The 21,805-nt window shown below is 59.8% G+C and overlaps 1 protein-coding gene across 2 annotated transcripts in view; it reads left to right on the top strand.

Annotated features, from left to right (window-relative positions):
- LOC101023700 (filamin-C) overlaps positions 1 to 20,230 on the top strand; it is a 29,072-nt gene extending 8,842 nt beyond the window's left edge. Inside the window, exons 9-48 of one of the 2 annotated variants that reach the window (XM_031665173.1) lie at positions 778 to 915; positions 1,305 to 1,431; positions 1,580 to 1,716; positions 1,916 to 2,109; positions 2,200 to 2,313; positions 3,270 to 3,413; positions 3,614 to 3,737; positions 3,835 to 3,995; positions 4,251 to 4,341; positions 4,430 to 4,599; positions 4,818 to 4,935; positions 5,026 to 5,288; positions 5,681 to 6,278; positions 6,989 to 7,162; positions 7,285 to 7,447; positions 7,728 to 7,888; positions 8,673 to 8,840; positions 8,921 to 9,044; positions 9,534 to 9,690; positions 9,766 to 9,955; positions 10,150 to 10,173; positions 10,300 to 10,547; positions 10,961 to 11,059; positions 11,372 to 11,471; positions 11,791 to 11,931; positions 12,220 to 12,348; positions 12,443 to 12,616; positions 13,581 to 13,742; positions 13,818 to 14,021; positions 14,457 to 14,609; positions 14,706 to 14,828; positions 14,965 to 15,207; positions 15,399 to 15,668; positions 15,761 to 15,898; positions 16,167 to 16,282; positions 17,488 to 17,620; positions 17,720 to 17,896; positions 18,093 to 18,311; positions 18,977 to 19,186; positions 19,305 to 20,230. In XM_031665173.1, the coding sequence (XP_031521033.1) occupies positions 778 to 915; positions 1,305 to 1,431; positions 1,580 to 1,716; positions 1,916 to 2,109; positions 2,200 to 2,313; positions 3,270 to 3,413; positions 3,614 to 3,737; positions 3,835 to 3,995; positions 4,251 to 4,341; positions 4,430 to 4,599; positions 4,818 to 4,935; positions 5,026 to 5,288; positions 5,681 to 6,278; positions 6,989 to 7,162; positions 7,285 to 7,447; positions 7,728 to 7,888; positions 8,673 to 8,840; positions 8,921 to 9,044; positions 9,534 to 9,690; positions 9,766 to 9,955; positions 10,150 to 10,173; positions 10,300 to 10,547; positions 10,961 to 11,059; positions 11,372 to 11,471; positions 11,791 to 11,931; positions 12,220 to 12,348; positions 12,443 to 12,616; positions 13,581 to 13,742; positions 13,818 to 14,021; positions 14,457 to 14,609; positions 14,706 to 14,828; positions 14,965 to 15,207; positions 15,399 to 15,668; positions 15,761 to 15,898; positions 16,167 to 16,282; positions 17,488 to 17,620; positions 17,720 to 17,896; positions 18,093 to 18,311; positions 18,977 to 19,186; positions 19,305 to 19,492 (6,767 nt within the window). In that variant the 3' untranslated portion in view covers positions 19,493 to 20,230. The remainder of the gene's footprint in view (positions 1 to 777; positions 916 to 1,304; positions 1,432 to 1,579; positions 1,717 to 1,915; positions 2,110 to 2,199; positions 2,314 to 3,269; positions 3,414 to 3,613; positions 3,738 to 3,834; positions 3,996 to 4,250; positions 4,342 to 4,429; positions 4,600 to 4,817; positions 4,936 to 5,025; positions 5,289 to 5,680; positions 6,279 to 6,988; positions 7,163 to 7,284; positions 7,448 to 7,727; positions 7,889 to 8,672; positions 8,841 to 8,920; positions 9,045 to 9,533; positions 9,691 to 9,765; positions 9,956 to 10,149; positions 10,174 to 10,299; positions 10,548 to 10,960; positions 11,060 to 11,371; positions 11,472 to 11,790; positions 11,932 to 12,219; positions 12,349 to 12,442; positions 12,617 to 13,580; positions 13,743 to 13,817; positions 14,022 to 14,456; positions 14,610 to 14,705; positions 14,829 to 14,964; positions 15,208 to 15,398; positions 15,669 to 15,760; positions 15,899 to 16,166; positions 16,283 to 17,487; positions 17,621 to 17,719; positions 17,897 to 18,092; positions 18,312 to 18,976; positions 19,187 to 19,304) is intronic. The other variant, XM_031665172.1, reaches the window with a different exon arrangement.
- Positions 20,231 to 21,805: the final 1,575 nt, after the last annotated feature.

Below are 21,805 nucleotides of genomic sequence, written 5' to 3'. Positions count from 1 at the left end.
ATCGCCCCACTTCCATGGCATCCTGTGGCAGGCCCCAGGTCCCATGCCATTGTCTGTGTTCTGTGGCAGGTCTAGTGTCTTTGCCACTTGCCTGGTGATTTCTGTGATGAAATCTGGGCTCTGAGCTCTGCCTGTGTTCTGTGGTACACCTTGGGCAGTGCCATTGCCTGTGGTCATGGTAGTCCTGGAATATGTGTCGTTGCCTGTAGCACCTGTGGGTTCCATGCCATTTTCTGGATTCTGTGGCAGGCTGAGATTCCTATTCCTTTGCCTGTGTTCCATGGCAAGGCCTGGGCTCATTGCCACTGGCCACGGTCTGTGGTAGGCTGATGTCCATAAGTTGCCTGTGTTCTATGGCAGGCTTCGAGTTTTATGAAGTAGCTGTTGTTCCGTGGCATTGCTGGATGTTTTGTGGCATGACTTAGATCCTAAGGTTGCCTTGGTGCTCTGAGAGGCCCAGAGGGCTCTAGATGGATGGCCTGGGGGTGGGTAAAGGGGACTTCCCTGTCTCTCTGAGCCCACCCTCAGCCCAGGATCTGCCATGCATTTCCCCAGTGGCACTGGCTCGGAAGCTTTCTTGTAACCTGCCTGATCTGGGGCCTGTACCAGCTCCAGCCCAGCAGCCCCAGTTGTGTTGGGGGCACAAAGGGCTCCAGAGCAGCGCTGTGGGCCGCTGCCTGTGCCTGGGAGGGGTTAGAAGCACTGTGCACAGGGAGGTGGGGGCTAGTAGTCCAAGGCTCCTCAGCACCCCCAACCTCCTTTCTGTTTCTTCTCTAGCCTGTAACCCCAATGCCTGCCGCGCCTCTGGGCGAGGCCTGCAGCCCAAGGGTGTGCGTGTGAAAGAGGTGGCTGACTTCAAGGTGTTTACCAAGGGTGCCGGCAGCGGGGAGCTCAAGGTCACAGTCAAGGGGCCAAGTGAGTGCCAGAGCCCAGGGTCGTGAGGGTGAGGCTGGGGGATCAGGAGGGAAGTATGGCCAGTGGTTCTGACTCCCAGAGGGCAGTGACAGCTCGCACCACAGCTCCACAGTGACCAGAGGCACCCCAGAATCTCAGGCACATTGTCTCCTCTCTGCCTCAGTTTCTTGGTCTCAAGCCAGGAATGATTCTCTCCACCCTAAGTGCTATACGGGGTGTTATGTACAGGGATGACAAGTGGTCCCTGCCCTGAGTTGCAGCACTGCTCACTAGAGCCCTGCCCTCAGGCTGGGTCGGGGTCCCCATGGCTCCTTGAGGGGATTGAGGAGCTGGGACTTCAAGGCTATTGATCTGCCTTCTATCCCCACACCTTGCCTCCCTCTCCTCAGAGGGCACAGAGGAGCCAGTGAAGGTGCGGGAGGCTGGGGACGGTGTGTTCGAGTGCGAGTACTACCCGGTAGTGCCTGGGAAGTATGTGGTGACCATCACATGGGGCGGCTACGCCATCCCTCGCAGGTAAGTACCTTGCGCCCCCCATGCTGTCCTGTCTAGGACATCACAGGGAGGGATGAAGGGCAGTGGGCTGCGGGGGAGTTTGAGGGGAGATGGAGGGGGACCTCGGGGGTCACTTCCTGGAGTAGACACCAGCTCCCTCTCTGCTCAGCCCCTTTGAGGTACAGGTGAGCCCAGAGGCAGGAGTCCAAAAGGTCCGGGCCTGGGGTCCTGGTTTGGAGACTGGCCAGGTGGGCAAGTCAGCTGACTTTGTGGTGGAAGCCATTGGCACTGAGGTGGGGACACTGGGTAAGTGGCTGAGGGGCAGGAGGAGGGAGTGCTGTGGGGGAGGGCAGCAGGGGGCACTGTGGGTAATGGGTGCAGTGAGCATGCTGGGGAGTGCTGGTGTGAGCAGGGAGATGGGACATGAGGCGGCCAGAGGGGAACTGGGGGATGGAAGGGTATTGCCTGATGCTGGACCCTCTGACCCTCCCTGACCTCGCCCCAGGCTTCTCCATCGAGGGGCCCTCACAAGCCAAGATCGAATGTGATGACAAGGGGGATGGCTCCTGCGATGTGCGGTACTGGCCTACGGAGCCTGGGGAGTACGCTGTGCACGTCATCTGTGACGACGAGGACATCCGAGACTCACCCTTCATTGCCCACATCTTGCCCGCCCCACCTGACTGCTTCCCAGATAAGGTATGGTCCCAGATTCCACACACCTGCCCCGGGGGTGGGGCAAGCTGGTTCTCCTCCCATCCCCAAACCAGCCTTCTTCCCTCCACACAGGTGAAGGCCTTTGGGCCTGGCCTGGAGCCTACAGGCTGCATCGTGGACAAGCCCGCTGAGTTCACCATTGATGCCCGTGCAGCTGGCAAGGGAGACCTGAAGCTCTATGCCCAGGTAGGTCATTATCCAGTCTCTGTGGCCCTTACTACCTATGGCAGGGACCTGGAAGGCAGGGCCAGGCCAGAGGCAGAGACCTCCCGGCAGGAAATGACAACATCACAGAAGATCAGGCAGGACTGATACTCATGGGTCCATCAGTACCATGGAAAATTTTAAATTTTGTGTTTCTTTTTTTGAGGCTGAGTCTCATTTCTGTCGCCTCCCAGGCTGGAGTGCAGTGGCCGATCTCGCTCACTGCAAGTCCGCCTCCCGGGTTTACGCCATTCTCCTGCCTCAGCCTCCCCGAAAGAAGGCTGGGACTACATGCTCGGGCCACTACTCGCTATTTTTGTATTTTTAGGTAGAGACGGGTTTCACTGTGTTAGCCAGATGGTCTCTGATCTCCTGACCTCGTGATCCGCCCGTCCTGCCTCCCAAAGTGCTGGGATTACAGGCTGAGCTACCGCGCCCGGCCAATTTTGTGTTTTCTTAATGATGATAACCTAAAACTGTATTTTACCAAAGAGTCATTTTTGTGCTAATTTGTAATTGAAAGATTGTTTCATTGAATAAGACAAGGTTTCTCAGACTGGTGTCCATTGACCCCTAGAAGTTAATGAACATAGTCTTGAGAATCTAAGAGGGTGATTCTTCTTTGAACGGCTCATGATTCAGTTTTAGGAACATAAATTTAGTCCACACTCTTCCTGTCCAACACATTTCAGAGTTGAGGAAACCTAGGCTGGGAGAGCAAGCCATACAGATGGCCTTGAGCCAGGCCTCCAGGCTCCAAGGGTGGGCTCTGGCCACCAGAGCATGTGGCCCTGGGCTCTGGTGGCCTCAGTGACTGGTGTGGGGGTGGGAGTGCCTGCGCGTTGGCAGTGGGAAAGGAGGCTCTGGGTTCACCTGTGGCCAGCAGAGGGCGCTCTGCAGAGGCCACAGCTATGAACTTGCTTGGGTGATGCCCACAGGACGCGGACGGCTGTCCCATCGACATCAAGGTGATCCCCAACGGCGATGGCACCTTCCGCTGCTCCTACGTGCCCACCAAGCCCATTAAGCACACCATCATCATCTCCTGGGGAGGAGTAAACGTGCCCAAGAGCCCCTTCCGGGTGCGTCCTCCCAGCCTGCCCCGTGCCCACCACCAGAGGTCCTTGAGGGAGGGTGGGCGCCTCGCTAGAGTCCCTGTTGTCCCTGGGCTCAGGCTGGGACTGAGGCTTGGGCTGGTGCCACTGAGGCTAGGCTGGGTGCGCTGGGCAGGAGGATGAGCCTTGAGGGAGGTCACCTCGCTGAGCTGTGACCCCTCCTGCAGGTGAACGTGGGCGAGGGCAGCCACCCCGAGCGGGTGAAAGTGTACGGCCCCGGCGTGGAGAAGACGGGCCTCAAGGCCAACGAGCCCACCTACTTCACCGTGGACTGCAGCGAGGCAGGGCAAGGTGCGCCCAGCTGGAAGGGGCGGGTCTGGGAGGGGGGCAGGGGTGAGTCGGGTTGGGGGGCTGAGCCTGACTCACAGCGGTGCCCGCCTCTCTGCAGGTGACGTGAGCATTGGCATCAAGTGCGCCCCCGGCGTGGTGGGCCCTGCAGAGGCTGACATCGACTTTGACATCATCAAGAATGACAATGACACCTTCACCGTCAAGTACACGCCACCGGGGGCGGGCCGCTACACCATCATGGTGCTGTTTGCCAACCAGGTACCCAAGCTCCTGGTACCTCCCAGCTCTAGAAGGCAGCTGGAGATGCTGTCACGGGACAGGGAGGGATGATTCCACAGACATGGTGGAGCCCTACCTGTGTGAGGCAGGGTGCCTCAGAGGAAGCAAAGGGGGCTCTTTTGGAGGCTGCCCCTGTCTATGCTGGGTCCCCTGGGTGTGTCCTGAGCCACATCTAGCCCAACAGCAGGGGTGTGTTCCCCTCGAGAGCCCTGACTGAGCCTCCTCCACATCCAGGAGATCCCCGCCAGCCCCTTCCACATCAAGGTGGACCCATCCCACGATGCCAGCAAAGTCAAGGCCGAGGGCCCTGGGCTGAATCGCACAGGTGAGTGTCTGGGTAGGGGCTGGGCCTGGCTCGAGGTTGGGGTTAAGTGGCTACCAGGCCCTCACCACATCTCTGGGTGGCTCCTCAGGTGTGGAAGTTGGGAAGCCCACCCACTTCACGGTGCTGACCAAGGGAGCCGGCAAGGCCAAGTTGGACGTGCAGTTTGCAGGGACAGCCAAGGGCGAGGCTGTGCGGGACTTTGAGATCATAGACAACCATGACTATTCCTACACTGTCAAGTACACCGCTGTCCAGCAGGTGCGCTCTGCCCCTCCCATGCCCCCGCCCGGCTGGACTGTCGGAGCTCTGGGTCTCCCTCCTCCAGTCCCATGGGACCAGTTCTGGATCCTCCATGCCTTCGCTGCCTCCTGCCCTCACTCTCGTGGTGGATCTGAGCTTCAGAGCCCATATTCACCACCAGGATGTTGCAGGACCGTGCCTTACACCCAGTTCTGACCTACCATTGTACCCAACAGGGCAACATGGCAGTGACAGTGACCTACGGCGGGGACCCTGTCCCCAAGAGCCCCTTTGTGGTGAATGTGGCACCCCCGCTGGACCTCAGCAAAATCAAAGTTCAGGGCCTCAATAGCAGTAAGTGGGGCAAGAGCCACCCTGGGAGTGAGGGGTGTTCGGGTGGGGTGGACCGGAGTCTCCTCATGGTGTCACTTGTCCTCCACGCAGAGGTGGCTGTGGGACAGGAACAAGCATTCTCTGTGAACACGCGAGGGGCTGGCGGTCAAGGCCAACTGGATGTGCGGATGACTTCGCCCTCTCGCCGGCCCATCCCCTGCAAGCTGGAGCCAGGCGGCGGAGCGGAAGCCCAGGCTGTGCGCTACATGCCCCCGGAGGAGGGGCCCTACAAGGTGGACATCACCTACGATGGTCACCCAGTGCCCGGCAGCCCCTTTGCTGTGGAGGGTGTCCTGCCCCCTGATCCCTCCAAGGTGAGGAGATAGGAGCTGGTTGGGGCTGGGAGTTGGGGACTTGTCGGGAAGCTGGAAGAGTCATAGCGGGCAGAGGCCAGAGGGACTTATGTGCCTGGAGTGGGCACAGCCAAGAACGTGGGACTGAGACCAGCCCCACCCCACCACCTTCCTTGGAGACAACTTAGCTATTAAGAGCCTGGCCTTGGAGTCAGACCTGGGCTTGAATCCCAGGTCCACTACCTGGGGGAAATTGCTTCATCTCTCTGCCTCCATGTCATCACCTGGAATTGTTATAAGCAGTCAGTCTGCAGTAGCAGCCACAGTTGGAGGTGATGAGTTGGGTGGGGGCCATGAAGGCTGGGATGGGAAGGCCGGGTGCAGGGAACCCACACACCTGCCTCTTCCCCTAGGTCTGTGCTTATGGCCCCGGTCTCAAGGGTGGACTGGTAGGCACCCCCGCACCATTCTCCATCGACACCAAGGGGGCTGGCACAGGTGGCCTGGGGCTGACCGTGGAGGGCCCCTGCGAGGCCAAGATCGAGTGCCAGGACAATGGTGATGGCTCATGTGCTGTCAGCTACCTGCCCACGGAGCCTGGCGAGTACACCATCAACATCCTGTTTGCTGAAGCCCACATCCCTGGCTCGCCCTTCAAAGCTACCATCCGGCCCGTGTTTGACCCAAGCAAGGTGCGGGCCAGTGGGCCAGGCCTGGAGCGTGGCAAGGCCGGTGAGGCAGCCACCTTCACTGTGGACTGCTCAGAGGCAGGCGAGGCAGAGCTGACCATTGAGATCCTGTCGGATGCCGGGGTCAAGGCCGAGGTGCTGATTCACAATAATGCGGATGGCACCTACCACATCACCTACAGCCCTGCCTTCCCCGGCACCTACACCATTACCATCAAATATGGCGGGCATCCGGTGCCCAAATTCCCCACCCGCGTCCATGTGCAGCCTGCGGTCGATACCAGTGGCGTCAAGGTCTCAGGGCCTGGTGTTGAGCCACATGGTGAGTGGTCAGGAGGAGCCAAGTGAGGTCAAGTGGCAGGTGGAGGAGCCGGGTAGTCAGTGGGAGGGAGGGAAGCAGAGCTGAGGGCTGGGGGAGCCACCTGGCATGAAGGGAGGGCTCTCAGGGCACCACTAAAGTCCTTACTGGCCCAGAAGCCCCAGAGAAGGAGTGGAGGGGAAGACTGGGAGTGGAGACTGGCCTCCGCTCTTGTGGCAAAACTGCACCTGCCTCTGGGCGTTTTTCTGGAGAGGTCTCTTCTTTCATGTGCTTAAGGGGTACTCTGATGCAAAAAGCTACAACTCTGCTCTGGACGGGGGCAGGGGGAAAGCTCTGGGGTAGAGGATGACAAGAGTCAGGAGACAGTAAGTGGGAATGGGCCATCTGCCGGGGCCAGACCCTGGCTAGGCATGGGGCACGGCAGAGGGATGCAAGATCCAGGCCCACAGCCTGGTGGGTGACTCATGTGAACAGAGAATGTCACTACATGGAGAAGGGAGTGAAGGCAGAGGCTGGAGCTCACGGAGGTGCAGGGGAGGGTAGGGGGCCCAGCCTCTGATCAGAGGAGCAGCCTGGGAGTTGGGGAGTGGGAGAGGAGGGGGGAGGAGGGGAAGAGGAGAAGGAGAGGAGAGGGAGAGGAGAGGGAGAGGAGAGGGAGCATCTGTGTGAAGGCTGCCCCCACCCCTGCTGAGCATGCCACCCCTGGGCTCCAGGTGTCCTGCGGGAGGTGACCACTGAGTTCACTGTGGATGCAAGATCCTTAACAGCCACAGGCGGCAACCACGTGACGGCTCGCGTGCTCAACCCCTCGGGGGCCAAGACAGACACTTATGTGACAGACAATGGGGACGGCACCTACCGAGTACAGTACACCGCCTACGAGGAGGGTGAGGGCCGGTGGAGGGCCGGGCGAGTGGGCAGGGCCGGCCTCTGATGATATTGCGCTTGGGGCAGGAGGGGTGGTGGGGGTGCATACTCCCTGATTGATGCCCCTGTGGCTGGCTTCCAGGCGTGCATTTGGTGGAGGTCCTATATGATGAGGTCGCTGTGCCCAAGAGCCCCTTCCGAGTGGGTGTCACCGAGGGCTGTGATCCCACCCGCGTCCGGGCCTTCGGGCCAGGCCTGGAGGGTGGCTTGGTTAACAAGGCCAACCGCTTCACTGTGGAGACCAGGTATCCTCCCCATTTGCTAGCCTAAACCTGTGACCACCCTTTCCCAGCCCCTGGCCCTCCTTGCTCGTCCCTCTGTCTGTACCTCAGCCCCACCCCATCCTCTCTCTGGGGTGAGGCAGGAGCAGACGCCCCGACAGGACTCCAGATCAGCCCCTGGCTCATTTCTCCTCAGCTGGGTCCCCAGCGGCCTGCCCTCTTTCCTCCCTGTCCCCCCATTCAGCTACTCCCTCATCTTCACTCACTGGTCTTATGAAGCTGATGGGGGGGTGTCATCTCTCAGGGGAGCCGGCACCGGGGGCCTTGGCCTAGCCATCGAGGGTCCCTCGGAAGCCAAGATGTCCTGCAAGGACAACAAGGATGGTAGCTGCACCGTGGAGTACATCCCCTTCACCCCTGGAGACTATGACGTCAACATCACCTTCGGGGGGCGGCCCATCCCAGGTGTGCAGAGAGAGTGGTCGGGGCCTCAGGGAAGACAAGGGAGGATGCAGGATGCTCACCCCACAAGGGGGAAACTGGAAGGAAGTTAGATGAGAACATTCATAGAGAGGACAGCCAAAAGCAGGTCGGGGCTGGAGCCCAGCCAGAGGGAGGACGTGGAGGAGGCAGGCAGTGAGGGTTGATGCGACAGCCCCCCTAGTCAATCCCAGGAACACGCTCTGGCCTCCTAGCCCCTTGCCTGGAGCTCGAGACGTCGGCTGTGCAGGTCCACTGCTCAGTGTGTGTCTGGAAACTCAGACACCGCCCACTCCTCTTGGTGGCTCAGGCCAGCCTTGGGCCTTCTTGCCCGCATCGTCTGCAGAATTCCCCTTGCCTTCTGCGGGCCCAGCTGCCCGGACAGGTTATGTCTTCAAATATTGCATGACTTGGGACTGCTGAAATTGGAAGTATTTTCCCTTATCTAATTTCTCATCTTTTTATTATTTCAGCCACAGTGTCAGAAATACATTTCATTTTTAAAAACATTTTATTTTCACAGTTTATTAATGTAGGAAGGCCTTCTCTTCCAGGCCTGGGACCCACATGAGTGAGGTTTGCCCAGCCTCAGTCAAGTTCATTTATTCTTGTGTGTGTTTTCTTAGCAAGTTCCTAGGCATTTTCCCATGTAGGTCTGGCTTCCCTATGGGCATTTCAAAGGCAGGGAAGGCCTCCTCCTCCAAGGCTCCTCAGCATCAGGGGGACCCATCAGGGCTGGTGGCAGGGTCTGATGTCCTTCTCCTCACAGGGAGCCCATTCCGGGTGCCGGTGAAGGATGTGGTGGACCCTGGGAAGGTGAAGTGCTCGGGGCCAGGGCTGGGGGCTGGTGTCAGGGCCCGGGTCCCCCAGACCTTCACAGTGGACTGCAGTCAAGCTGGCCGGGCACCCCTGCAGGTGGCTGTGCTGGGCCCCACAGGTATAGAATGGCCGGGGCAGGGAGGAGGGAGGTGGGGCAGGATGCCCGGAGGCTCTGCTGACCCTGCGTGCCTTGCCCAGGTGTGGCCGAGCCTGTGGAGGTGCGGGATAATGGAGATGGCACTCACACTGTCCACTACACCCCAGCCACTGATGGGCCCTACACGGTAGCTGTCAAGTATGCGGACCAGGAGGTGCCACGCAGGTGAGGACCAGCACTGGGCTCCTGTGCTGTGACTAAGCTCTGGGGGTGCTCCTGCTAGGGCGACACTGCAGGGTCACTGCTGGGGTCCCCGGGAGAGCCCCTCCCAGCTGTCAGCCTCGTCCAGTCTCACTGCCCCCTCCTGCTGTTCCCCAGGGCTCTCTGCCCTGAGGCTATCCTGCCCCAGGAGCTTTTATAGCAAAACTAGCGCCTTAGGAAAAGTGCAGGAGGCCTGGGCCAGGGCCTCCTCCTGGACCCTCCTACAGCACCTTCCTGGGGAATGGAGAAGTGCCCTGGGTCTGTCGAGGGAGTCCCAGAGTGCCCCCGCCCCCAGACTCGGAATGTCATCGGCTTCTGGGAACTGGCCTCTCCTGCCTGCCCCAGTCCCCCTTCCTGTTTATGTCTATTGGGAGGACTCTGGCTGAAGATGAGATCACCCCTCCGCCCCGTCCATGCCCCCCAGCCAACTGTTTATCTCTTCTGCTCCTCAAGCCCCTTCAAGATCAAGGTCCTTCCAGCTCATGATGCCAGCAAGGTGCGGGCCAGCGGCCCAGGCCTCAATGCCTCTGGGATCCCTGCCAGTCTGCCTGTGGAGTTCACCATCGACGCACGGGACGCGGGCGAGGGGTTGCTCACGGTCCAGATCCTGGTGAGTCTCTGCGCAGCCCACCCCCCAGGTCATGCTCCAGGCACAGGCGGGCCTTGACCTCTGCTTCTCCCTCAGGACCCCGAGGGTAAACCCAAGAAGGCCAACATCCGGGACAATGGGGATGGCACATACACTGTGTCCTACCTGCCAGACATGAGCGGCCGGTACACCATCACCATCAAGTATGGCGGCGACGAGATCCCCTACTCACCCTTCCGCATCCATGCTCTGCCCACCGGGGATGCCAGCAAGTGCCTCGTCACAGGTGGATGCCCACCCGCTGCCTGTGCCCTGCTCACCACCCAGCCCCTCAAAGCCCCTCCACAGCCCTGGCCTGGTCCCCAGGGGTCCGCTGGTCAGAGAGCACACATGCCCTAGCCCTGGCCCCTCCCTCATCCCTGCCCAATGCCCCAGCCCGCGCTGGGCACCGCCTGGCCTCACTCTGTTCTCTCTTTCCAGTGTCCATTGGAGGCCACGGCCTGGGTGAGTGTCCTTTCTCTCCTCTTCTTGCTGTGGGCCAGGGTGGTTGGAGGTAGGGGGTGGGCAGTGGGAACAGAGAGGTCTGGCTCCAGCCCTCCAGCACCCTGAGCAGGATCTCCCACATGGCAGGTGCCTGCCTGGGCCCCCGAATCCAGATTGGGCAGGAGACGGTGATCACAGTGGATGCCAAGGCAGCCGGCGAGGGGAAGGTGACATGCACGGTGTCCACGCCGGATGGGGCAGAGCTCGATGTGGACGTGGTTGAGAACCACGATGGTACCTTTGACATCTACTACACAGCGCCCGAGCCGGGCAAGTACGTCATCACCATCCGCTTCGGGGGCGAGCACATCCCGAACAGCCCCTTCCACGTACTGGTAAGTTCTGTAGCCACAGCAAGACTAGACGGCTGGGGAGGGCGGCCTGGCCCTTTTAGCAGCAGCAGGGATCCCCGATAACTGTCCCCGAGGAATCCCACTTCTCTGAGGGCTCCTGGGGCCAGAGTGCTCCTGGATGGAGCCTTAGCTTTCCCCACAGCCCTCCGAAATGGGAGGAGAGCATGGTCCTGCCCTCTGCCCAGTGCTATCAGCTCTCTGTGGAGGCACCCACTGTGTTCTCCACCATCCCCAGCTCCATCTCCCCAGAGGCTTCCCTGCAGGAAGATGAAGCCCTCTGAGGGGCGAGCACCCAATATATCAGCCAGCATTTCAGGTTCCTGGACCATTCTCTGAGTCAGCCCCCAGGCCTGTGAGGCTGCCACACCCTGTGCCCCCATGCCTTGCCTCCCCAGGCGTGTGACCCCCTGCCGCATGAGGAGGAGCCCTCTGAAGTGCCACAGCTGCGCCAGTCCTACGCTCCTCCCCGGCCTGGCGCCCGCCCCACACACTGGGTACTGCACCTCCCACCAGGCGATGTCCTCCTTCTCCTCTTCCCCTTCCTTCATTTCTTCTCTCTACTCCTCTGCAGCCAGGGCAGGGACATGGTCTGGGGGCCTCTTGGGGAGCAGGCAGGAGTCAGGCTGGGCAGATGGAACCCCACTTGGGCACAGCACTCCTTCTCTTGCAGCTGATGCACCTCTCCTGCCACACTGGTTTCACCATTAACTACCTTGTTCTTTCCTCACTCTCCAGCTTCAGTCATGGCATGAGCCAAACTCCCGAGCCTTCCCCAGTCACTGACTATTCCCTCTCACCTGCTGCAGGCCACAGAGGAGCCAGTGGTGCCTGTGGAGCCAATGGAGTCCATGCTGAGGCCCTTCAACCTGGTCATCCCCTTTGCGGTGCAGAAAGGGGAGCTCACAGGTACTGCCCTGTGGTCCCCAGGCATGAGGGCTGAGGAGAGATACCCTCTTCCAGGTCCAGCCCCGTGTCTTAGAGATGAAAACCAAGGCCCAGAGAGAGGAAATGAGCTCTATCCAGGGTCACACAACAAGTTGGGCAGAGCCAGAACTCAGGTGCAAGCCATCTGTCCCCAGTTCAGGGCTCAGGCCACTGCCACAGGCTGTCTCCTGGTGCGTGGCCTCTCAGGTGGCAGCAGAAGCACTCAGGACCAGGCCTGGGACAGCAGGGAGGTTGCAGTGGGGGAAATCAGGGTCCCCATGTAACTGTGTCTGCCCTGCAGGAGAGGTGCGGATGCCCTCGGGGAAGACGGCGCGGCCCAACATCACCGACAACAAGGACGGCACCATCACGGTGAGGTACGCACCCACCGAGAAAGGCCTGCACCAGATGGGGATCAAGTATGACGGCAACCACATCCCTGGTGAGTTGAGGGCTGGGCTGGGCTGGGGCTTGGGTGAGAGGAGCAGGCAGCAGCTGCAGTCCTGCCTTCCTTCTTTCAACAAATATTTATTGAGCACCTGCTGTGTGCAGACACCAGGCGAGGCCCCAGGGAGGCTTATACCCTGGTGAGAAGCAGACCTCCATGAGCCGGGTCCCTACGGCACAGACGGAGGGGGTTGGCAGGGAGGCTGCTGGAAGGTGCTGGGGCCAAGGTGGGCTCAGACAATCCCTGATGCTGACCCAGCCCCCTTTTTCCCTGTTCCCCCAGGGAGCCCCTTGCAGTTCTATGTAGATGCCATCAACAGCCGCCATGTCAGTGCCTATGGGCCAGGCTTGAGCCATGGCATGGTCAACAAGCCAGCCACCTTCACCATTGTCACCAAAGATGCTGGAGAAGGTGAGGGAGCTGCAGGCTGGGGGCTGGGGTGGGGACTTGCCAGGGGCAGGGGTGAGGGCAGGACCTCTGATTTTGGCCACACCTCCACCTACAGGGGGTCTGTCGCTGGCCGTGGAGGGCCCATCCAAGGCAGAGATCACCTGTAAGGACAACAAGGATGGCACCTGCACCGTGTCCTATCTGCCGACTGCACCTGGAGACTACAGCATCATCGTGCGCTTCGATGACAAGCACATCCCGGGGAGCCCCTTCACCGCCAAGATCACAGGTGAGGCGGGTGTATGGGGACATGCAGCCCATGAGACACACACACCACATACACTGCACAGATGTGCAAGCCCAGCCCGTTCAAGTCACTCATGACATTAGGGCAGAGGCCCTTCAAGTTGTAAGGGGTCATATTTTGAAAAATGTAAAAACACTGTGTTCTCCACGGCAGCTAAGAAGCAGTCAGCCACTCCTGTGCCTGAAAACACATTGCCTCATTTAATCTTTGAAGTCACTTTTTGTTGTTGTTTTTGTTTTTTGAGATGGAGTCTCGCTCTGTCACCCAGATTGGAGTGCAGTGGCACAATCTCGGCTCACTGCAACCTCCGCCTGCCGGGTTCATGCCATTCTCCTGCCTCAGCCTCCCGAGTAGCTGGGACTACAGGTGCCTGCCACCACGCCCGGCTAATTTTTTGTATTTTTAGTGGCGACGGGGTTTCACTGTGTTAGCCAGGATGGTCTCGATCTCCTGACCTCGTGATCCGCCCGCTTTGGCCTCCCAAAGTGCTGGGATTACAGGCGTGAGTCACCGTGCCCAGCCTGAAGTCACTCTTAAGAAGTTAGGGCATGGATAATCCTTTTGATGGATAAGGAACCCCTGTCCCAGAGAGGCCAAGCAACGTGATTACAGTCACACAGCGAGGAAGGGGTCTGTGCGGTCCAGTCTAGTGTTTTGTTTTCACACCATGTGACTCAGGGTTAAAACGCAGCAGGCTTTCTTTAGGGATTTAGTCCACAAGGACTGAGGCACCCACAGTGGAATTGGGGTACAGGCCCCTCTTAGTCTCTGGCAGCTCACATGTGAGTGCAGACTGGGCTTTCCAGGCCTTGGGCCTCTGTGCGCCTGGGAGTGGCCCCCCATGTCTGTTGAGTCCAGCAGGGTCTGCCCAGGAGGATTCCTGAGCCCTATGAGGGCAGGGCCTGTCTGGAGTCACAGCAGTCTGATGCCCCAACTCCCCCACCAGGCGATGACTCCATGAGGACCTCACAGCTGAACGTGGGTACCTCCACGGATGTGTCGCTGAAGATCACCGAGAGTGATCTGAGCCAGCTAACCGCCAGCATCCGTGCCCCCTCGGGCAACGAGGAGCCCTGTCTGCTGAAGCGCCTGCCCAACCGGCACATCGGTGAGCGTGGGGCCTCACGGAGACCTCAGGGGTGGGGGCCCACAGGATGCTCTGCCTAACACTTCCTTTCCACAGGGATCTCCTTCACTCCCAAGGAGGTGGGGGAGCATGTGGTGAGCGTGCGCAAGAGTGGCAAGCACGTCACCAACAGCCCCTTCAAGATCCTGGTGGGGCCATCTGAGATCGGGGACGCCAGCAAGGTGCGGGTCTGGGGCAAGGGCCTTTCTGAGGGACACACGTTCCAGGTGGCAGAGTTCATCGTGGATACTCGCAATGCAGGTACCTCCTGCCCCAGAGACCCCCATTCCAGCGGGTGCCTCCCACAGGCACTTGTCCTTCTGTCCTGCCCAGCACCCCCTTGGCTGCGCTCTCCTCTCGAAAACTTCCTGGCCAGTCTGTGTCAGGATTCGCATTCTGCGGCCCATTGGGGGAAGTAAATGGCGCTGCATCAGTTCTCTCCCTTTGAAGAGAAAGGTTAGCTGTCCTGAGTTTCTGTCCCTCTCTTGCTCACTGGAATCCAAGAGGCTTACCTTAGGGAAATTTCCAGACCGCCTGGCCCATGGCACCGCCTCTCCTCCCGCTGAGCCACTTTTGTTAGTGATCACTACACACATCCGGGCCCATTCTGGGTACAGCCAGCAGTCAGGGGAGAGGAGAGCACTGTGGCTTGGCCAGCCTAGGACTGAGGGAGATGTGTTCCTTGCTTTCCCCCAGGGTATGGGGGCTTGGGGCTGAGTATTGAAGGCCCAAGCAAGGTGGACATCAACTGTGAGGACATGGAGGACGGGACATGCAAAGTCACCTACTGCCCCACCGAGCCCGGCACCTATATCATCAACATCAAGTTTGCTGACAAGCATGTGCCTGGTAAGGCTCTGGGCAGAGGTCGGGTGGCGAGAGACAGGGAGACCAGGAGGCTGGGGGTCTGAGGTTCCTGACCCACCCTTTGTCCCCCCACTTCAGGAAGCCCCTTCACTGTGAAGGTGACCGGCGAGGGCCGCATGAAGGAAAGCATTACCCGGCGGAGACAGGCGCCTTCCATCGCCACCATTGGCAGCACCTGTGACCTCAACCTCAAGATCCCAGGTAGAAGCCTGGAGGAGCCTGGGTAGGGCGAGTGGTGGGAGAGGACTGGCCTGGGCCAGAGACCACCTGTCGGGTCTCCACCCTGCTTCCTTACCCCTCGCTTCCCTCCCTCACCCTGGCTCCCTTAACCACACAGGGAACTGGTTCCAGATGGTGTCTGCCCAGGAACGCCTGACGCGCACCTTCACACGCAGCAGCCACACCTACACCCGCACGGAGCGCACGGAAATCAGCAAGACGCGGGGCGGGGAGACAAAGCGCGAGGTGCGGGTGGAGGAGTCCACCCAGGTCGGCGGGGACCCCTTCCCTGCTGTGTTTGGGGACTTCCTGGGCCGGGAGCGCCTGGGCTCCTTCGGCAGCATCACCCGGCAGCAGGAGGGTGAGCACCGCGCACTGGGCCGGCTGGGTCTTAACAGTGGGATGGGAGGGTGCTGCTGACCAGGCTTGGTGCTGGCAGATTGGTCCCGAAGGCCACGCGGGTCTGAGCAGAGGAGGTTTAACTGATGGGGAGGGAAGGGCCAGAGCTAGGAGGAATCCCAGTGTTGCCCTGACATCCCCCAAACCCTGCAGGCGAGGCCAGCTCTCAGGACATGACTGCACAGGTGACCAGCCCATCGGGCAAGATGGAAGCCGCGGAGATCGTCGAGGGCGAGGACAGCGCCTACAGTGTGCGCTTTGTGCCCCAGGAGATGGGGCCCCATACGGTCGCTGTCAAGTACCGTGGCCAGCACGTGCCCGGCAGCCCCTTTCAGTTCACTGTGGGGCCGCTAGGTGAAGGCGGGGCCCACAAGGTGCGGGCCGGAGGCACAGGGCTGGAGCGAGGTGTGGCCGGCGTGCCAGGTAAGGGGCAGATGGCCAGGAGTGGGGATGAAGTCAGGACAGCCAATGTGAGGGGCATTGATGCTGAAGTCCCCTACCTTGCCTGTCCCCAGCCGAGTTCAGCATCTGGACCCGGGAGGCCGGTGCTGGGGGCCTGTCCATTGCTGTGGAGGGTCCTAGCAAGGCGGAGATTGCATTTGAGGATCGCAAAGATGGCTCCTGCGGCGTCTCCTATGTTGTCCAGGAACCAGGTGGGCGTCCACACTGGCAGTGGGGCTGGGCCTGCCTGACCTTCCAGACTGGGTTTCTGCTCACTGGAGAGGCAGGAGATGCTTGGGGCCACAGAACTCCCCTCCCCGGGGCCCCCATCTCCCTCTACCCTACACCCTCGGAAACATGTGTCTGTCTCCAGGTCTGAGTGCTGACCACGGAGTCTATCCTGGGATAAAGCCAGAGTGGGGAGGCTCTGTCCTGCCAACCTCCATTCCGGAACCTATGCTGACTGGTCTCTCTCCCCAGGTGACTATGAGGTCTCCATCAAGTTCAATGATGAGCACATCCCAGACAGTCCCTTTGTGGTGCCTGTGGCCTCCCTCTCGGATGACGCTCGCCGTCTCACCGTCACCAGCCTCCAGGTTTGTGCCCAGGGTGGGGGTGGAGGGTTTCTGCTATCTGAGAGATGGGCAAGAGTTGAGGACAGCAGGTCCATGGGGCCAGGGATTTAGCAGTGACCTTGGAAGGGCCAGTTAGAAGTCCCTTCCCGTAAGGCACAAGGCAGGGCCCTTGGGGACGGTGGGCTCCGACCCTGTGGGCTAGCCCCTACACTCAGGCATGCCACGCCTCATTCTGCTTTTCTCAGGGTGGGTCTGCCTGTCCTACTGCCACCTGCCATTTCTTGTTAGTTTGTTCCACCTTCTCCTGTTCTAAGAATGCTAGATGCCAACATTTATAAGAATGAGAGTATAAAATCTATACAAACTAAGAGTAAACCAGTTTGCAGAGAGGGTGTGAGAGGCTCCTCTAAAGGGAATGCCTATGGCCTGCAGAGCCTGGGCTGCGTCCTCTCCAGGCCGATGGGAGCCTGGCTTGCTTTCTCTTGCTGCTGACTTCTAGAGATGTGGTGTCTTCCTTTCATTCTGTCATAGCGGACATGTGCAAGGAAGGCTCTCAGCAAGTCACACTGAAACAGGCAAACCAGGGGGCCAGGTATCCAGGGGACACACTGTAAAGGAGCTTGTGCATAAGGGGCATAGAATAGGCCTCACCCCAGCTCCTTATCCCGCGCGCCTCCTGGCTGCCCCTCAGGGTGGTCACATTAGCCCATCCAGGGTCCCTGTGCATCTCCTCCTTCCACTCCTGAACCGGGTTCCCCAATGCAGGCTCCAATCCCTCCCCCAGAGCCCTTCTGTGCTTCTTCTGGGTCCTCCCTGTTGGTCCATCTCCTCCAGGAAGCTTTCCCAGGCCAGTCCAGCCAAACTCAGCTTCCTACCTCAGAGCTCTCTGGCACCGCCAGCCCACACAGCCCATCAGGCACTTGCTCTCTGCTCTCGGCCTGCTTCACACAGAGTGGGGCCCTTCCTTCCTCAGCCAGGACAGGGTACATCATCTCTCATCGCCCACACACCAAGCACAGCTAGGATAGCAGGTGCACGTATAGGGTTGCATACCAGACCCTGGCTCCTCCTGCTCCCAGGCTGGTCTGGCAGGCAGGGGCCAGGCTGGGTGTAGGGTGGTGGCAGCCTTTGGGCTGGGCTTACGGTGAGCACCATGTGGGGCTTCAGAGAAGAGTGCTCCAGCCCTGGTCTCCCAGCAGTCTGAGCATCCTCCTTGGCCTTTGCAGGAGACAGGGCTCAAGGTGAACCAGCCGGCGTCCTTTGCTGTGCAGCTGAACGGCGCACGGGGCGTGATTGATGCCCGGGTGCACACACCCTCGGGGGCTGTGGAGGAGTGCTACGTCTCTGAGCTAGACAGTGGTGAGCTGGCCCTGCCCCTGCCAACCCCCTGCTGGGCTGGGGCCTTCTAAGAAGGGGAGGGGAAGGATGGAGGGTAAGCCACTAACCCTCTATCCACAGACAAGCATACCATCCGCTTCATCCCCCACGAGAATGGCGTCCACTCCATCGATGTCAAGTTCAATGGTGCCCACATCCCTGGAAGTCCCTTCAAGATCCGCGTTGGGGAGCAGAGCCAGGCTGGGGACCCAGGCTTAGTGTCAGCCTATGGTCCTGGGCTCGAGGGAGGCACTACCGGTGAGTGCCTGGAGCTGGGGAACAGGGTGACTTCTAGGGGTGCTTGGCCACTAGTCTGGTGCTGCCTTGCTCCAGAGGCAGCACTCGTGCTTCCTGAGCCAGGAGTCCCCACAGAGGCTGCCCAGGGAGCTGGAGCCCAGCCCCTCTTGGGCCACAAGCCCTTCCTGCCCTCAGCCTTGCTACCTCTGGCCTCTAGGTGTGTCATCAGAGTTCATCGTGAACACCCTGAACGCCGGCTCGGGGGCCTTGTCTGTCACCATTGATGGCCCCTCCAAGGTGCAGCTGGACTGTCGGGAGTGTCCTGAGGGCCACGTGGTCACTTACACTCCCATGGCCCCTGGCAACTACCTCATTGCTATCAAGTACGGTGGCCCCCAGCACATCGTGGGCAGCCCTTTCAAGGCCAAGGTCACTGGTGAGTGCTGGCTTCGGGGAGGTCCATCCAACCTGCAGCCCAGCCCAGCCTGGAGGGCTCCGGTGGCCACGCACATCCAGACCATAGTCTGACCCCAGACACTATGGTCAGTTTACCAGGGCTAGAGGTGGGCCTGGCTCTACACAGCACACATTCTGTGGAGTCAGGCATGATGGTGTAAAAGTCCCATTCTTCCTCTCCATCGCGGCCCCTCACTCCTTCAGTTCTGGCCTGCGCTGGCTCCTCAGGCTCTAGCATCACTTTCTTCCCTCCTGGCTTCCCATATTCCTCGGCTCCAAGAAGACACAGTCAGTATTGAGCAAGCTCCCCTCTTGAGGCTGTCTGTAGGATGAGTTGGGTGGGTGTTCCTTTGTAAAGTGACTCTTACCCTGTGAGTTAGCCTGAGTTCCCAAAGCCTGCAAGGGTGAGGGTCACAGCATCTGAGGCCCCAGCCCTGGGGTGGAGCACCAGTTGGAGCTGGCAGCTCAGGGCCCTGGCTGGGAATGGGGCTGTGCTCCTAGAGTGGCCCTTGGAGGAATTTGAGGGGAGCCACGAATGCAGGCAGTGAGTCCCACAGGGTGGCAGTGCTGGCCGAGGGTCCCCTGCCTGGGGAAGAACAGGAAGCCCTCCTGACCAGGTTTGTGCCCCCTCCACCCGCCCCTCAGGTCCGAGGCTGTCCGGAGGCCACAGCCTTCACGAAACATCCACCGTTCTGGTGGAGACTGTGACCAAGTCTTCCTCAAGCCGGGGCTCCAGCTACAGCTCCATCCCCAAGTTCTCCTCGGATGCCAGCAAGGTGGTGACTCGGGGCCCTGGGCTGTCCCAGGCCTTCGTGGGCCAGAAGAACTCCTTCACCGTGGACTGCAGCAAAGCAGGCAGGTGGCGGGGGGAGGGTGTCTCCCGGGGTGCGAGCAAGAGGCCATCAGGGAGCAGGGTGTGGGTCACAGTAGGGGACTCCCTGGTGTGAGCCCGTCCCTCTGCCTCCCTCTCCAGGCACCAACATGATGATGGTGGGCGTGCACGGCCCCAAGACCCCCTGTGAGGAGGTGTACGTGAAGCACATGGGGAACCGGGTGTACAATGTCACCTACACCGTCAAGGAGAAAGGGGACTACATCCTCATCGTCAAGTGGGGTGACGAAAGTGTCCCTGGAAGCCCCTTCAAAGTCAAGGTCCCTTGAATGCCAAAAGTGCCTCCCCAGCCTCAGCCCCCACCTCCAGCCAAACACACATTACACACACACACACACACGTGCCACACCCAGACACACGCACAGAATCACACACTACAAACACCTGCCTTGGGGGTGAAGTGAAGGCACAGCCTCCTCACCCCACTGCGCCCCGGGGGTTGGAGGACCTTGTCTGTGTTAGGACAGTGTCCCTCCCTGGGAATGTGACATGCTAACTCACAGACTGGGGCCAGGCTCAGGGGCAGAGGCTGGGACATAAGGGGCTGACAAGTGGGCTTCGAGGCCAGGGAAGCCCTGAGTTTTCTGGCAGGGCTGAGCAGTGGGAGGGCATTGTGTTGTGGGTGTCTGTGTGTGAGGTCACCCTCAATCTGCACGGCCGGCCAGCCACCCCCCTGTCCCTGAGGACTTGGTCTGGTCCCTCTGGTAGCTTCAACCCCTGACTTTTAAGGACTTGGAAAGGAAAGCACAATCAGAGAAGAAAACAGCCCCTGAATCAGCAGGAGTGGCCTGGCACATGGACCGGCCCCCGCCCAAGCCAGCCTCCCAGGGGGCCGGATTTCTCTCTCACTGTCTCTTTTTTTAAAATGGTTGCACGGCTCTGCCCCATGGGGGGCCTTTTTTACACACTGCGAGGCCCAGCTTTCTAGGGGACTTTTGCACATGTCATGCAGCTCAGCTGGGAGCTGCTTAGGTGGAAAACTCCAAATAAAGTGCGGCTGTCGCAGAGGCTTGGCTGTTCCTTGCGGGTGTGCTCTCTGTGGCTGGCTGCCCTCTGGCCTGCCACACGAGAAACTGGGCCCTGGGGAGGCAGAGGCAGCCTGGCTGTCCCCTGGAAGATTGACCCAGGTCGAGGGGAAGGTCCTGGGGCAGAAGTGAGGTCTGGGATGTTGGCAGAGTGCCTGAAAGAACTGGGGGCGGGGGCTCGGGGATGTGGGAAGGGGTCCCAGCGGGAGGGTTCGTGGACAGTACAGGGTGTGGATACTGTGTTCTACAGTACTGCCCCAGGACCCCTGGGAGGCCAATTTCAGTTCAGCCTGACCTCAAGGATGTTTTTCAAATTAAGACTTTAAAACAGTGAGCACTGACTCAAACAGGAATATTCCTCAACCAGCAGGCAGACAGAACCACCTGCAGACTCAGCACCTTTCCCCGAGTCTGGTACTGAATCAACTTGGCCTGTTTCATGCCCGTTTCCAGCACTGAGCTTGCACAGGGCTTCCCTCCTGAACTCCTGCCCCAGCCCTGCCCTGGTCAGCTCCCTCCAACCTCCTCTCCATGCTGCAGCTTGAGGGGGGTCACTTTAAAGAGAGTATACCCCTCTCTGGTTTAGGGCCCTCCGTGACTCCCTCCTGCTCCAGAGTAAAGTTTCTTCCTGACAAGGTCTCCAAGGCCCCCCAGGTTCAGACAGCAGCCTCCCCAGCCGTATGAGTTGGGCAGCAAGCCCACTCCCCATTGTACCCTCCACCTCCAACCTCCCTTCACCACCTCTAGTTAACTGGGCACCCATGCTGAATTTGGGCCCCTTCCCGGAAACACCCTTGCCTCCCCACCCTCTTCATCTTCCTGGCCAACAGGAAGTTTCCTGGACCCCTCCCTACCCCTCCTGGATCAGTGCCCCCAGCTCCCAAACTGCCCTGGGACACATCTCTAGCTGCAGTTACCACCCTGAGCTGTGGCCATGTATCCACGGCCCCCCACCAGATGGAGCTCCCTGGCCCTGGGTGTGAATGAGTGAGTGAATGGGTATGAGTGAATAAATGAGCAGCTGAGTAGCTGGAGCAGGGAAAACGCCTTTCATTCACCTGATCCCACAATCTAGACCCACCTGGGCATTTCAGCACACGGTGGTGGGCCTGGCAGAAAAACCTACGAGGCCCCAACTCCTAATCCCTGACCTCCCCACCTCTCTCACCTCTCACCAGCCTCTGTGCTTCCTCCCTCTTCCCACACACCCCTCCTCACTCTCTGCCCCCCTCACTCTCACCCCTAGATGTGCTAATTTCCCCCTCAGCTTCGGCTGCCTCCACCTGTGTGTGGCTGATAAGCTCACAGACCTCCAGCCTGCCCACTTCCAGCCAGCCACAGTGTGGCCCTGGGTGCTAAGCCTTAAAGGCCCTCCCTCATTAATCCTCATAACAGCCCTATGAGGTGGGGCTACTACCATCTGAAGAAACCAAGGCCCTGGGAATTTCAGTGATGAGTCTGAAACCATACCTCTAAGTAGTGGGGTACAGATTGAAACCCAGGCGTGCCCAAATCCCAAGCTTATCACACATACAATTGCCAGACCAGACCACTTGC

Source organism: Papio anubis, chromosome 4 (assembly GCF_008728515.1).
Source record: "Papio anubis isolate 15944 chromosome 4, Panubis1.0, whole genome shotgun sequence".
Lineage (NCBI taxonomy): Eukaryota > Metazoa > Chordata > Mammalia > Primates > Cercopithecidae > Papio > Papio anubis.
The sequence above is the reverse complement of the archived record's forward strand: the minus strand, read 5'-3'. Positions and strand labels throughout refer to the sequence as shown.